At 25.8% G+C, this 17,609-nt stretch overlaps 2 protein-coding genes across 3 annotated transcripts in view; one reads left to right on the forward strand and one right to left on the reverse strand.

Moving 5' to 3' along the window:
- Positions 1-17,609, forward strand: part of LOC127278354 (uncharacterized) — a 38,478-nt gene that overhangs the window by 6,037 nt on the left and 14,832 nt on the right. The window contains exon 2 of one of the 2 annotated variants that reach the window (XM_051300051.1): positions 3,846-3,922. The exons of the other annotated variant lie outside the window; for it this stretch is intronic. Within the exon in view, the coding sequence (XP_051156008.1) occupies positions 3,908-3,922 (15 nt within the window). The 5' untranslated portion in view covers positions 3,846-3,907. The remainder of the gene's footprint in view (positions 1-3,845; positions 3,923-17,609) is intronic. 2 annotated transcript variants of the gene reach the window in all.
- LOC127278359 (uncharacterized) lies at positions 13,946-16,798 on the reverse strand. Its single transcript, XM_051300057.1, has 3 exons — positions 16,522-16,798; positions 15,085-15,162; positions 13,946-14,243 (listed from the first exon to the last, which is right to left on the reverse strand). Exons 1-3 carry the CDS (start codon positions 16,690-16,692, stop codon positions 13,947-13,949), a joined length of 546 nt encoding a protein of 181 aa, XP_051156014.1. The 5' UTR covers positions 16,693-16,798; the 3' UTR covers position 13,946.

Raw genomic sequence — 17,609 nt, forward strand, 5'->3', positions numbered from 1 at the left:
CTTATAAAAATTGACTCTCTTTGGAAAAGAAAAGCAAATATTAATAACTGATAAGATTTGTGAAACACGATTTCTAACTCTTGTGGATTTATATAGATCACATAGAATGGTTGAGTCATCTTTAAAGGAATTATTTTCGATATTACTTATCTTGTGAGTAATTAAGAAAACCCACTAGGGAGAAAAGTAGAACAAGATTTTAATGCATTAATGTTAAGAAAAATGGATACTGATTTTATATGGAGTATAATGCAAAATAGGTCAGTGTCCTATTTTCTCATTTTATTCTCTATATTCAAGCGGAGCTCGAATCCGGGAGAGGGCACTTCCGGTTATCCCGAGGGAGATCAATATAAGCGACAGGTCCTGATTGGGAAATAAATCCTTAACGAGAATCTTTATTTTTTTATAATATCGTTAATCTTCAACTAAGCGTGCCAATTAAAGCTTATAGAAAATAATTTTATAAGAAAAAGCTTACACTATTCTTCCCCCCTCCCTCTCTCTCTCTTTCTTTGTGTCTTCTTCTTGTATCGTTTATCATCTTCCTTTTTCTCTCTATATATCGGTTCGTTGTATACTTGTTTTCATCCTTATCCTTTGATGGCTCGATTTCTTTGCCTGTTCTTATACCCAGTGAATTCCAAACGATCAACCGAGTAAATTGTTGTCTCGTCGGTCAGTGCTTCTCATATTTGCAAATATATTGCAAAATTTGAACCGGTTTTGTGGGTGGACAGTATGGTTGCAAAATTTCATGTAATAGAAATAATTTTTTTTTATTCTTTATGATGTTGTTTTTTTAACAGAGGCAGAAAATTTTAGATTACGTTCATGTGATAGTTTTAGCAGAACGATTTTTAATTATGTAAAATCAAAATCAGTTATTGTTGAATGAAGACTTAAGAATCCTCTATTTTCAATTCAAAAATCATTTTTGCTATACCTTTTTGCGCGTCACATATAATTAAAATATGTTATAAAATAATTTTTGCACAAACCAACCGAGAGTGAAGCAAAGCATTTCAGATGAAAAGAAAAAAAAACTATAGTGTGAAATTGTATGGTACAAAAGGCAGTTTACGAGTGTAGTTAATGTGAGGCTTTAAAGGTGTGTATCTTATGAAGCTTCGACTGGTGATCCCGCGTGTTCTAGCATTCTTTAAATTCCGTAACTCTGACTCAGTCTATACCCTGTTTTCTTTTTTCTTTCACCCTCCTATTATTCTCTGTTGCTGTGCCTTTTCTCATCTCTTCCGTTCTTCTTTTTCACTTTTTAAGTCTCTCTCTCTTTCTCTCTATTTCTGATGCAGGTGAGTAAAAGAGGTCTTGCCCTTTTACAATACAAAACACAGTGCATCCAACATTTTTACCCCAATAGGACATCCTTTTAAACTGATCAACTTTTTTTCCTTATTTTCTTCACATGTTGTCTATACACATTTTCCATTTATGTCTTTTGTACCTCGAATTTAGTTTTTTTTTATTATTATTATAAAAAAAATTACTTGAAGCTGAAAAAATACCTATAATAAAAAAAATAAAAAAAAATGTATCTTATAAATTCTAAAAATTTTAACTATAGATAAATTAAAAGAAATTTTGTTATAAAACACGTAATATTTTTCTTGAAATATATGAATGTTATCATATAAGGGGATTTACGAACGATGGAATATGTCGTACAAGAGAATTTACACATTACATATGCCGTCATCATTTAAGTGTAAAATGCTTATCTGAACAATGTTAACAAGTAAAATGATCACGTTTTAAAATACACATGTTTTCCTAAAATATTTTATATTTTCAAGTAAAATACATTTTTTTTATATTCTCTACAATTTTTTTTCTCTAAACAAAAATTGAATTACTTTTTTTCCATTTTTTTTAATAAAATATATTTTGAAAATACCGAAAATAAATTGTTCCATAAATAATATCCTAAGAAAAAAAAAATCTTTTTTTCCACGTGCTAATAAATAATTCTTTTTTGCAAAAGAGAAAACGTGCATATTATTAACGTCTTCCTTGTCTCAGATTGTTATCGAAATTGATTATTGAGATTAATTTGTATTCGCGCACTTGATGATGGCAAAATATAAATTCCACGTTATTTGTCATGCGCAACGAGCCGCTAGTATATAAAACAAAAACAAAAAAAAAACATATCTTACGGTACGAGACGAAGTATATATTTTCATGCATCAGTGATTGATGTTGACTTCCTTTGATTTAGAATCTGTGCCAAAATCCCGCAAAAGACAATAAAATGATTCTGCAAATTCTCGCCTCTCATAATAATATATAAAGCGCACTCAAATTGATCATATTTTATATTGAATAGTTGACATCATTTGACCGTGAGAATGCAATTTTCTTTGAAATCCCCAAGTTTATAAAACAAAAAAGAATAAATAAAAAAAAATTAGTGACCAAAAGATATACAAACAAAATAAGTCAGATAAGAAAAATTCAAAATATTCAAAAAAACGTATTCCGATCGTTTCCTACCACCTTAATTTTTATTCTACACTCGATTTTCTGAAAAAAATCTAAAAATTCCACATTTACCCCACGCTGCTGGGCATTTTTTATGGCTATAAAAATCGTTACTATTTTTTTTGTTACTTATTGTCAACTTAAGTTGATAAATATCGTATTCCGATCGTTTCCTACCCCCCTAATTTTTTTTCTACACTCGATTTTCTGAAAAAAATCTAAAAATTCCACATTTACCCCACGCTGCTGGGCATTTTTTATGGCTATAAAAATTGTTACTATTTTTTTTGTTACTTATTGTCAACTTAAGTTGATAAATATCGTATTCCGATCGTTTCCTACCCCCCTAATTTTTTTTCTACACTCGATTTTCTGAAAAAAATCTAAAAATTCCACATTTACCCCACGCTGCTGGGCATTTTTTATGGCTATAAAAATTGTTACTATTTTTTTTGTTACTTATTGTCAACTTAAGTTGATAAATATCGTATTCCGATCGTTTCCTACCACCTTATTTTTTATTCTACACTCGATTTTCTGAAAAAAATCTAAAAATTCCACATTTACCCCACGCTGCTGAACATTTTTTATAGCTATAAAAATTGTTACTATTTTTTTTTGTTACTTATTGTCAACTTAAGTTAACAAATATCGTATTCCGATCGTTTCCTACCACCCTAATTTTTTTTCTACAGCTAGCTTCACTGCATTTTTTTTACCATATTAGAACTTTTTAGTAATTTATGTAATGCAGGCAATATATGCACGAATTAAAGAATACAAAAGTCACCGCTACAAGTTGATGACTCATTAGTGTGGACGTTATTTCATTTAATGTCTCTTAACCCTAGAGGGTCTGTCCCATATCCGGCTGTTTTTTTTTCTTTTTTTTTACAAACGAGCAGATGATACCGATCGTTGTTTCTCGTTATTCTTGAGAATGTTTTTTTCAAAGCATCATTTAGTTTTCATTCTCTTAATTTTGCACATTTCTTCAAAATTTCAAAATGTATTTTTATTTCTGTATGTGTAAAAATAAACTCTATTGTCTAAATTTTGTACTCTACAAGAATTTTTAATGTTTTTAATTGTTTTGATTTATGTTTAATTGTTAATTATTTTTAATTGTTAATTGTATTTAATTGCAAGAGTAAATACAATTTAGATGATTTTGCAATATTGTTGATATTGGGAGTTTTAGTGCGATAAAGAGTATAAACGAGCATGAAAACTAATGTTACAAATTGAATAGAAAATTGTATGAGAATCAAAAAAAAAAAATTTATAATTACCATTTTCCCGAGAACAAATGTGTTAATAATGTGTATTTTCTCTTTTCTTAGTGCTTCCTGTATTTCGAGAAATTACGTGCTCTTTCGAAATATAATCGTCTGGTGTGTATTCTATGGCACGTTCTATGGTATGTTTCTCGGTTTCTTCAGTAATTTTCGTCTCCACGGATTTATGCTGTTAACTTTCAGTGAATTCTACTTTTTTCGTTTTTTTTTTCAATTATATAGGTCTACTTCTTTAATTCTTAGACATACATTCTGGAAATACCTCGTATACTCATGAGAGAGTTTTTTTTTCTTTTTGATCTCGTGAATGCATATTTTTCTTTAAGATAAAATAATATATTCGTACGTGACCATTTTAGACGATATAGTACACGATAGGCACAGTCAAGGTGGTCTTTACTTTTAATATTCAAGCAACTTTTTTTTTTGCCTTTTTAAGATAAAAAGAAATGTTATATTCAGAAAAAAAATCTTTCATTGACACAAATTATTGTGTACAAAAAATTTTCTTGATTTTTATATATTTCAGAGATTTTTCCCCTTTTTGACTTACTCATGATAATGAATGATAGTAAATATTATATGAGATAAATATTAATTGTAAAGAACTAATAATAAATATTAATTAATTAAACGTAAAAATTTTTTTTGCCACAAATTCTTTTCGTTTTTTTAAAAGATTCTTTATAATAATTGACCTCCTATATTTAAGTGTCGTACCGGAAAAATGAAATAATATCTGACGTAATGTTTTCTCGTGAATATAGTAACTGTTTGCTTTAATTTACCTGATGCGTCATTTAAAGACTAAAGGAGCTGATTTACTGATATTTTTTATTTCTTTCGTCTCTTCGATAGTCGAGATTCGTGGGACATATATAATTAAGATACGATATGAAATGTCGTTCTTTTAATTTATTATGTAATTTTTCATAATATATATATATATATGTATATATATACTTCGGTTTGTACGTATTAAATTTCATGATATTAGACTTTTTATTATTCTTACATTAATGCAAAGAATAATTATCTACGTCTCGTTTTTTTTAAGTGTGCAAAACGAATATTAAACATTTCCAGACAATTATTATTATTTATTTTTTTGCGCTTTTGTATAGGCACTCATTAAAGTTATAAATTTTTTTTACATTTGTAATTATTATTATTTGCTATTCCCATTATTTGTTAATATTTTCTTATTATAATTATTTTTATTGTTATTATTGTTGGTATTATCATTATTCTTATTATTACCATTATTATTTATTATTATTATTACTATTATTTATTTATTTTTTATTATGACATTATAAACGAATATACAAAAAAATATTCAAAATTATTGAATGTGTGACTGTTTTAATTAAAAAGGTCATTGACTTTTTGAATATTTTTCAAGTAAACGATGCAATGTTTCATTTTTCTCATTATAATGCCATTAAAATTGTTCCATTAAAACGTAGATGTATTGATTACAATAATGTATATGCGCTTTCATTCTCGAATATTTATATAATTCAAAGCGCTTCTTTTCTTATCGTCTGTTCTGTAAATAATATCGAGTCGATTTATTATCATTTTTTTTTTTAACAAAGAAAAATATTAAATTAAAATATATTTCATTTTGAGAGGAGAATTATCCTTTTATAATATTAAAATCTCATCTCTCAAAATGAGAATATAATCGTGAAATTAATAACTATATAATTTTACTATATAATTTATTAATAAATTTAACAATATTTTATAAGTTTTATTATTTTTAAATTTAAAATAGTACATCTATGACGTGCTGTAAAATCAATATTGAATTTGTACAAAGCAGTTGAAGTAACACTTTGACGTAAGTTCGTAGAATAATTACAGAAAATTTTTGTGCGCGTTATGAGTCATTTATTTATGTTCGCATATATTAAAAAATCCATTATATCATTTTTTTAAATAGAAGAATATAATAAGAAAATACATTTTAGAAAAAAAAAATGAATTTCATTCATTTTTATAAAACTATTGTTAAAGTCATGAATATTTTTCTTTTTGAATATAGATAATATGAGTGACAAAATGAGTGAAAGAGAATTATTCATCTCAATATGAGATTACTATTTCTAAATTAAATATATATTTCAAGTTTTCACACTTTTGAATTTTTATGAATAATATTAAAATTGTGAATTCCTTATTCATTAAGCTATCAAGAAGCAAGATTTATTGGATCGAAAAAAAATGAAGAAAAAAATGAAGAGTGACTTAAATTAAAAGTGGACAGAAATTGAAAAAGAAAAAAACAGAAGGAGGAAGTAGAGATATACATTTGGAATGAAATGCCATTAATTGTAACGGTAATTGCAACCATACTGGGCGTCAAGAAATCACTCGATGTATATACACGATTATATGGTCAAAGTTAATTCACACACTGTGTCCGGTTTAACTGTAAATTAAATTTGAAAATACAAAACCCGTTTTAGAAATTAAATAGACATACATTTATCGGGTATATGCATGTGTTAAAGGTGGGAGAGTTTCAATTTATATATATATATATATATATATATATATATATATATAAACTAGAGAATCTTCTATAAATGCACGAGCAATCGTGATATGTCACAGGTCCCATCGGTTAAAACTCAGTCTTTCGACATATTCTATCGCAATTGCACGTATATATTATCTTGCGATCGAGTGACACGTGAAAGGGCTGAGCAAAATCGTCTTCAATTTGAATAAATTCAAAAATTTTGTTTAAAGTTTAAAATTTTTATTTACAAAACGTTAGAATTTAAATTAACAATCTATTCAAAATTAAAATCACCTCTTAAAATGAGAAGATTTTTATTTAAAGCAAAAAAATTACATTTTCCTCTCAAAATAAGAATATTAGAAAAAAATATTTATTTATGGTCAAATTATATTCTCATAAGAAAGAATATAAGTCATTTGTCACCTTTCGCTGACGTTACGCGACAAAGGTATAATAAAAGTCAGGAAGAATGAGAGTGGTGGTTGGGGGGGGGGGGGGTGGAATTTCGCTCAGGTGCTGTCAACTATTGTTCGGATTTTATAAAAGAAAGAAATTTTCGTACTCATTTTTCATATTCATATGTTGTCAATAAGTCGGCCAACAAGCGGCGACAGGTTGAAATGAACCAGTCTGTGAGAGGATTTGAAAATAAAAGAAAGAGAGAGGAAGAGATCACATATTATCAAAACGAGTTCACGAAGCGCGCATATATTGGTTTTCTAATCTTCATGGAGAATATTGTGCATTTTTTTTTCTTCTCACGCTGATTTCAAGGAAGTTAATAATAAATGTTTCAAAATTAAATCTACTCTCATTTTTTCCTTAATGATGATGAGGAATACATCCCAATGCCTGGGATTCATTATATTTTCAATGTAAATCACAATTTTTTTTTTTGTAAAAAAATTATGTAGGTTCTAAATTATTTTTTTTTCGGAAAAAAATCCAAAACAAAAGATGACATTTTTTTGTGTAAAAAGTTGACAAAGCGTAAAAAAAATGACCTAGAATAAAAAAAAACGTCAGCGCGTAATTATTGACCCTATTAAATAGAGGTATGATAGTCATTAAAAAAAAATACACATTATTTTGGTATGTAGATATAGTCTCTTGTTAAACAATTTAGTAATTTTACACATATGGGTCGTACGTGACTTTGCAGGATTTCTTCATTTCAAAACTAGAATTGTCATAATAGAAATGTATATTTACGTAATTTACTATACTCAAGCTTAAATATGCATGTATATATAGAAATACACAATGGGGCCCCGCATATTCTACATATACGCAGAATCATTTTTTCTTCTTATGTTCTACTGCCCTTGACATTTTGTCTTACAAAAAACGAAAACTTTCTATTGTTATGGATTTAGACATAATTTCATAATTATTCTTTTAGAAACAAATTTTAGATGATTAATGATGATCTACAAAAAGATCCATATTGATTTTGCAATATACACCAAAGTTCATCAAAAATTTTTGATGATCATTATTTTTATGATATATAAATACTGCGATGATTAATATTCAATTAGCAACTGTTACTATGGCAACGGTCCCTTTGAAAACGTTTTTTTCAAAAATGTTTTAATTTTGATTTTGATTTTGGAAATTTTTTATTATTGTAAATGATCTCAAAGGATAATTAACATTTTTATAAGAAATAATTGTTTCTTTTTTTTATTGATTAATGATTAATTTATTTTCAAAACTTAAGGGAATATTTCCATTGGAATAATATCGTCATTTGAAATAATAAATCTTTGTATGACTTGGATACAACTCGTTTACAAGCAATGAATTTTCATTTTATCAGATTCTCTGGGAATAAAATTATTGTTTGCCGTATATATATATATCGAATATGAAGCAGTTGGAAAGTTTTCTTGATCATATATCGAAGACTTGCGTAACTGATACATTCATCGATTCGATTTGAATCTCATCTTTCTCTCTCTCTCTCTCGATAAGAAACCTTGATATTTTTGTTTCAAGCCATACGTAATATTTCCACTTCGTGTCATGAAAATTGCAAACATAAATTTCGCTCATATATTTCAAATTTTACAATCCTCTTTCTCTCTTTTCTGAATATTGAGCTCTGACTTTTTGTACCATATAAATGTGTCACGCTGCATATGTATGACGAATTTTGCAAAGTTATACATATATATATATAAAATACAAGTTTTACATTTTGAATCGCCAAGTTACGTCTTGACTCTTAAATGCTCTCGAAACTTGTTTTTTTTATTGCAAATATATTGGATCTTGCGGGATTATATGACAACATCAATAACACGTGCAAAGTGCATTTTGAAATATTTTTTTTTTCCTCGATTGTTAACTCACAGCATATAATGATTTTATAACGAAAAACAATTTTACCATAAATTGTTAAATTCAATTTTTTTTCTTACATTATCAATAGTTTTGTTTGTGATTCATTTTCTTATCTTTTCTATTTGAATAGTATATTTAATGAAATATTCAATTTCAAAAAACGGAGTAATAGAATTGATTTTTTATTATTCGATCGATATCGTATACAACAGAGTCATTGATATATAATGATAGGTAATGAGTTTCGAGACGAATAATGGATGTACAACATCAGAAATTATTCACTGTGTTTACTGCGCACTAATATGTTAATGAGACATAAACATAGAAACTAGACTATCATTAAATAATTAATTATTAATTGTGAGTCATAAAATATGATTTTTTTTTTACATTCGATCCAAAAATTTACATTTTCTGTAACAAAACAATAAAAGAATTACAAATTTTTGAAATTATATTTAATTTTTTAATATATTTTTTTGTCATAAAACTGTGTGATTAATCATGAAATAGATAAAATTTAAATTAGAATTGGATTTCTAATATTGATCTTGGAATTGTTAATCATGTCATAAAATTTTATGTGCTGTAATTTTATCTTGTAATGATTTTACTATGATCATAGTAAACAGATAAAAGAAATTATCATTGTCTCACGACTATTAAACTATATAAACAATTATTACTGTTATATAATTATTGTAACAAAATGCTTTTAATATATGTATAAAGGCCGATGATCATTAAAAAAAAAACAGTAATCAACGGTTGCGATGAATACTTTTTCCCTCTCATTTTCGTGTAGTTATTCCGTTAATGATGACGCCACTCTTTTATTGCCTTCATTCACGTTTCGTGATAATTACTCTCATCTTCTGTCCTGCACCCACTTCTCGCATTTCTGTCATTGAACTATACCGTTATTAATCATTCCAGGCTGTATTTATGTGAGTTGAACTTCTCGTAACATTCTTCTGATTGGTCGACCGTTTATGTCATAAGAGAATGTGTATTTATTATTTTGGACCATGTGCTTCTTGATAAGTAAAAGTTAACATGTTACATTTGATGCAGTGATGAAGCAACTTTATTAAAAGACACAATAATGCACTCAATTAATGTTCATTATTCTTTTTTTTTATTCTCCAATAAATTTGACTTCTTTTTCTAAAAAAAGAATTTTTTTGTTCCAATTATTTTCTTCTTTAATTACTTTATTATTATTTACCTAGTGCAAATATATTTATTTATAAAAATTAACACAATTATTATAGTCGACGAAGAACAAATTTTTTTTTTGAAATTTCGCGCCAAAAATTTTGTCAATTTGGCAACGTTGATTGCAACTTGTGAATTCCCGTATTCAATGCTATAGAAATAGTCAATTTTTCTTTTTTAACGACACGAAAATTATAAAAAATTAAATTAAAAAAAAAAATTATTATAAAATGGCGTCAATAGTAAAAGAAAAATATAAATAAAACATAAAAGTAAAATAAAAAATTTGAATAAAAAATTCAAAATAAATAATTGAAAAAATAAGGTGTTATAAAATTATTATGTGAATAAATTATTTATTCATTAAAAAAGTTTATAAAATATATACATACAACAAAAAGAATATTACATAAAAAATGGCTATCTATATATATATATATAAATTCCAATGGTACTGTTAGTTTTTATGTCCTGTTAGGCGTATTTTATGTACTCAATGATAGTGAAAGTAACATTTTACTGCGATTAAATTGATATTCAATAAAATTGACATCAATTGTAAAATATTATTGAAAAAAAAAATTTGCATAACAATAAATGTTGAATTATTAATTTTTTTTTTAATTTTGATAAATTCGTTAAAAAACAAATTTGAAAACAAAAGAATAATAATAATAGAAAGCCAATTTTCGTGAAGTAAAATATTTTTCCTAAAAGTAAAATTTGAAGTATTTAAAAAAAAATGGAGGAAATGAAACAAATTTACAATTAAAATACCAAATTAACAAAAATTATAATCTCGTGTATAACGAATGACGCACCTATTAAGAATTGTACGTAACATTCCAACTGAAATTGAATGAATGATTATTTCATCACAAGTAACGATTCATATTCTTGATAATCACTATTAACGATTTATAAGACCTAGAAGTTACATCAGCAAGCTTTCGTTACCTCAAATAGATTCTCAGAAAATTATCACCACAATTTTTTAATAAATAAATTCTTCACAATTATATTTATTTCTATGTTATTAATGTATTATTACACAGTTACTTTGGGGGTATCAAAAAGCGTTGCAGATCAAATTGATTTAAAAAATAGATCAAAATGATCCAAAATTTGTATTATTTTACTGCAACATTTGATGTCAATTGTTTGTTCTGAAACGTCAATGACATAACCATCGTTGAGTTTATGAAAAAATTGCATTTTCTATTTGAAGTTTTAGTAAAAAATTGTTAAAGCACTCGACTATGAATTTAAAAAAAAATTTTGTTTAATCAATTGGTTTTTGGTTCATTGGATCAGTAAGGATTGATATTCTAACCATAACCGTTTGGTTAGAATTCCTGGTGCTTGAAACAAAAATTTTATTCCAATTAATTTTTTTTAATAAAATAATTTGATTCGGAAAATTGGTTTGATTGGCACAGAAAATAATGTTTTGCTTTTCTTATTAAATTAATTATGCTTGTTAATAACAAAAGTTTTTTTCAACAATGACTAAATTAAAAAATTGATTATAACACTTAAGCTGGTAAGCAAACAAAAAAGGTGTCCTTTATGTTAAAGTTATAAAGAAGATCATTTTATGAACATTTTTGTTTTCTCGTTGAGGTAAGAAAAAAATTTGCTTGTGCGTAAAGAAAGCATTAAATTTGATTTGCTTTTATGTAAAATTTTATACATGTCGTTAATTTTATTTTTATAATAATATATTTATTTATAATATTTATTTCATAATAAATTGTTCCACATTAGTTTGACAAAGAATTCCTGGATATTAAGTAATATTTTGAGATTAATTAAAATAACTTGTTATTATTTTTCATTAATTTGTATTTTTTAAAAGTATATCTAATGAAAGTGAAAACATTTTGACAAGTATAATGAATTAGTTTTTAGGGTTCCGTACTCGGTTCGGAACCCTATTAATATCGGTTTTTTTGAAATCGTGTACCCCCCCCCCCCCCCTAGCGGCCACATAAATTTATCTGGAGGGCTGAAAATTAGTACACATATGTATTTTCGCGTGTAGATTACAGGAAAATTATAGCGAACTTGATTGGAATTGATTAACATAGCGTTGTCAAGGAAAAACTATGAATTTTTACGAAAAATGCCTAAAAATGACTATGTACCCCCCCCCTAGCGGCCACATCTTTTGACATAAAGAGCTCAAATTTGACACACTTACGTATTTTTACGTGAAAATTACAGGAAAATTATAGCGAACTTGATTCGGATCAATTTACATAGCGTTGTCAAGGAAAAATCAAAAATTTCGAAAAAAATAATTTATTCTCCCTAGCGCACACAATATTCAACCCAGACAGATCATATTTAGTATACAAATGTATTTTTACGGGAAAAATACAGGGGAAAAAAAGCGGTCACGATTAGAGTTGATGATTAACTTTTTATCAAGTTTTTCAAGAAAAAATGACAATTTTAGGAAAAAAATGTATTTTTCCACCAAAAACGAACAAAATTTTATTTAAAGGAAATTAAATTTATATATTTTAACGTATTTTTACGTGTAGATTACAAAAAAAATATAGCGAGCATGATTGGAGTTGATTATCATAGCGTTGTCAAGGAAAAACCATGAATTTTTACGATAAATACCTAAAAATGAGTATGTCCCCCCCCCCCTAGCGGCCACATCTTTTGACATAAAGAGCTCAAATTTGACACACTTACGTATTTTTACGTGAAAATTACAGGAAAATTATAGCGAACTTGATTCGGATTAATTTACATAGCGTTGTCAAGGAAAAATCAAAAATTTCGAAAAAAATGATTTATTCTCCCTAGCGCACACAATATTCAATCTAGACTGTTCATACTTGCTGTAAAACACAATTTTTGCGTGAAAAATACAGGGAAAAAATGTAAGCGCGATTGGAGTTGATGATCAATTTTTATCAAATTTTTGAAGAAAAATGATAAATTTCAGAAAAAAATGTATTTTTCCGCAAAAAACGAAAAAAGTTTTTCTACAGTGATTCAAATTTATATATTTTGACGTATTTTTACGTGTAGATTATAAAAAAAATATAGCGAGGATGATTGGAGTTGATTTTTCTGGAATTAATAAACAAATTTTATTTTTTAGATAACTTTCGATTTTTCCTTGACTTAGAAAGATAAAATTTAATATTCAATATATTTTTAAAATGTAAATACAATAAAAATATTGCGAGTTGAAATAAAATTATGTTTCTTATATTTTTTTAGTAAAATATTTTTTAAAAAATAAAATCGGACAAGTGCGAGTTACACTCGCACTGAAATCGAGGGTTCCGTACTCGAAGCGAACTTATTTGGTATAAAAACAAATGTTTAAAAAATATGTGTTGTATGACAAATAATATAAGTGATACGAAGAGGAACAATTTTCTTGAATTTTACAAAATTGTTCCTTTTTGTATCACTTATATTATTTGTCATACAACACATATTTTTTAAACATTTGTTTATATACCAAATAAGTTCGCTTCGAGTACGGAACCCTCGATTTCAGTGCGAGTGTAACTCGCACTTGTCCGATTTTTTTGTATGACATAAACACGGTGTTATGTTTTTTACCTTCCCATTGATCGAATTTACTTTTATGAAATAATACACTTGGAAAGAAATTTAAATTTTTATTACAATGAATTAGTGTATTAAGAAAATCATATTAAATAAAATACTCCTTAAAACAAAGGTATTGATGTTTTTACCTTAGTCATCGTAAAGAAAAATTTAATGTAAAGTTTTCATTAAAAATTTAGAATAATTTTTTATTACATATTCCACTAGAAAGTTGTTACAATACTTACTCTTAAAAATAAAGCAGTATTTTTCAAATCATAAATATATAATCAATGTTGTAATTCTTTTATTACAATTTTATTGCAATTCATTTTATAAATTTGTTCTTTTAAAGAAATTATTTTAAATTTTCGAAAAAAATTTAAGATTAAATTAACTTTTATCAACTTAACGAAATCGTAACTCAACCAAATATATCAAAGAATTTTATAAATTTAAAAGCCCAATTTTGCTCTGTCTTGAAGGTTTAAAAGTGATAAATACTTCGAATTTATAGGAGAAATTCGGCGAAATTTTTCTCCAAAAATTATTCTTTCTAAAAATAAAAATTGCAGATTGTGTTTCTTTTCGTAGTTTATGTTAAAAATGTAGTACGAAGCAATAAGAAGCAATAGAGCTTCTAAAGGTTTCGCACAGTGTAGAGGCTCAGAATCCACATAGCACTTAAGCATTTCACAATGCTCATCGACTGAAATTAAGGTTGGTGCTTTGTTACTTGCTGGCACTGTTTCCTAAAAAAAAAGAAAATTATTAGAAAAATACAATGAACAATCAACACCCTGAGAATTCTTTGTTGACATTTTATTTATTAAAAAATGCATATGATTATGGAGAAAAAAGTTTTTGAACAACTTATATTACAATTTAGAATAAATTAAAGTACATAATTTTGCTTTTCTTTTATATCCAGATAAAATCGGATCGTATCAAAAATCCATATAAAACATGGAATATTTAAAAGTTTATTTCGTTTTTACTTTATGAGAAATAAATGGCAAAAATGAATTAAAGTTTATTAAATAAATAAATAAATAATAAATAATAAATGTTATTTAATAAATATTAAATAACATGTTTGTGTTACCAAGAGTTAAAAATGATATTTTTAATTAATTTTAGTATATTTGTACCTTTTTACTTTTACATTTACTATTCGATATTTCAAAAACAAAGCGTTGCAATCAAATATATATATTTTTTTAAATGAAAGGTAAAAGTCTCATAAAGACACTAAAAGTGGGAGTACTATATGTCACATTAATTAAGACCAATCGCTTTTTGCTCATAAGTTTTAAAAAATTTTGTAATGCCAATAGATATTTTTCCTTCATTTTATATTCGTTTAAGACACAAAGCTATGAACAAAGCTGTACTAGCCTACAATTTTACTAGTCACTTCAAAAAAATTTTAGATTCAAGTACCCTTAATTCCAATTCTATGATAGGCTTGTGGATCTCCTTTACACTTTTGCAATTGAACAATTCGGGCAGGTATTTTAAAAGGTGAATCACGATTTTATCATCATTTTCAGTATCTTGTTCTTTAATTTTGGTTATTAAAATATTAATTACCTTCGAAGCGTTGATTTTCAAATTTGATCTCATTTCCTTAATTGGCATGTCAACCAATTTTTCAAATTCCCAAAGAAACTATTAAAAAATTTGTGAATTAAAAAGAATTCTTCTAAATCATAAAACAAACATTAAAATTAAATTATGACTGCAATCGCAAAAATTATTAATATATAAAAAAATAATATAAATGTAAAAATAATAATGAAATATAAAAAATAAAAACTTAATTTAAAATTTAATTTAACACACTTTATTTAAAAACTTTAGTAATTTTTGTATTAAATAAAAATATAATTTTTTAAATGAAATTTAAAATCTACGTACATGTGACTTTAAATGTTAACTTTTTTATTCAAATTTTTGCATCATTTATAATCAAAATCAAAACCTATAGCAAATATTAACCGTTACTTTATAAGAATTTACCAAAGTTTTTAAAATCATTTTTCTTGACAATTCTACTATAAACCATAAAATATTAAAATTGATTTTTGCAAACTGCGTAAAAAAGAATTATTGTCCAAAAAATCAAAAAACAGTGGTGTTTATGATAATAATAATCTAAAGTTTAGCGATTTGTCACAAGACATAAAATAAAAGGAATGTTTTTGTGCTAAAAATTTTGATTATGAAAAAGGAAATTTTTATATTTTGCCTAAAGTAAATTATTGCATTGAAGTACTAATAAATTTAAAAATTATGTCTTTAATAGTCATTAAACTGTAAAGAAAATAATATTTAATTAATCACAAACTGTATCCAGCAACTTTCAAAAAGGTTTTTCAAAAATTTTTAAATTATGTATTGTGAAAGATTAAATTATTTGGAAATTTTACAATTAAAATTCTTCAAAAATGCTATTACTTTTAAAATCAAAAATTTATTTACTTTCAATACTATTTTACGCTTTTTTTAATTATTAAAAACATTTTCACACATTCCAAAATTTGTATAATGTTCAATATTGATAATCTTTAAAAATTTAGATCTTATATAATTTGTTTCTTAAAGTCTTTGTTCAATAAATAATTTCATAATGTTAGTGATGTTTTAAAAATATTTGACTATTAAAAAATTGTTATTATACATTTTCGAAACTCAGGAATTAAATTTAAAAAAAATTAAATGAAAAATTTAATTTTACTTTTAAAGAATTTTAATTGAAGTTCTTAAATTTTAATTTTAAACGATCATTCGACTAAAAAGTTGCATTTAAAAAATCGTGATAAATGATACAATATCACTGTATTTAAAGAATTCAAAGATTTTTTTATGCAATTCAACGTGTTTTTAAGTTTTCTATCTAAAAACAATATTCAAGAAAAAATCCAGGTTTTCAGAGTTTTCAAGGGTCGCTGAATACATTGCTTAAAAGGAAAATAATATAGTATCAAATATCTGAATATTATTTTAAAGGATAATGTTTGCACTTACCAAGTTTTGATCATGTAAGGCTGGGTATTTATTTAGCAAATCCTGGGCAGTTAAAGTTCGCGAATCTCTTTTTCGTGTCTCACGTGTGTCTGTGAGTAATTTTTTCAATCGAAAAATATCTCTTTCGATATGAGAATATTCTTCAGCCATTTCTAAGCAGCTGTCGGGCATAGTATCAGTACTTTCCCTTTCGTTACCAGTATTTCTACCTCTAGATGTATCAGCTTTATTTCGATTCGGATTCGATCGAGTTTTTCTATTTTTTAGACAATTTATTAGCCCCATTTGTAGCCTCTCCTAATGAAACATCATAAACATATGTGGAAATAATTAGGCATTATATTAAAAGGGAATATAAATTAATAAAATTTTATTTTAAAGATCAATTAAATATGTAACATAATTTTTGTTTTAAAAATTCCATAAAGTGTTTAAAATTCTCTATTTTTAACTTAGTTCAGTTGCCTCGACTAAAAAAATACCTTTTTTTACTGTTTTTAAAACCTTATATAAGTAATAGGTATTAAATTATTTTTAAAAATGTTATATAATTACGTGAGGTTCTTTCGACGTTCCTTTCAGTCCTATAAACTTGTCAATTGCCAACTTAGATATTTGCAAAATATCATCTCTTGTAGTGCAATCAGCTGTTATCATTCTTTCTGCTAAAATTCGTACACATGCGTTAAAAGGATTTCTTTTCATTTTGTCTTCGACTTCTTCTGGATTGGAATACAATCCTGCTGTAACGTCATCTTTACGATTCCCATAGAAAGAATCCGGGATAAGAAGAGCCAATTTATCCTACATATTCAGTAAATTAATCTAAATAAATACTAGCTTTTAAATAAAAAAAAATTCAAGATACAAATTTTACATAACTGTTCCAAAACAGTAGAAAAGTTTTTTTTAGTAAAAACTGACTTTTGTAATAAATGAATATTCTGGAATAAATTCCAGAAATTGTTGTGTTTATACAAAACATTTCTAAAATGCTTTTTTGTAATATTCTATAAATTTTACAAAACTATATTTAAATAAGCGACATTAAATACTATCAAAAAATATATAAATTGAAAATATATTTT

This window comes from Leptopilina boulardi, unplaced genomic scaffold (genome assembly GCF_019393585.1).
Source record: "Leptopilina boulardi isolate dan_hultmark-lab unplaced genomic scaffold, ZJU_Lbou_2.1 LbouV2_202, whole genome shotgun sequence".
NCBI classification, from domain to species: Eukaryota; Metazoa; Arthropoda; class Insecta; order Hymenoptera; family Figitidae; genus Leptopilina; species Leptopilina boulardi.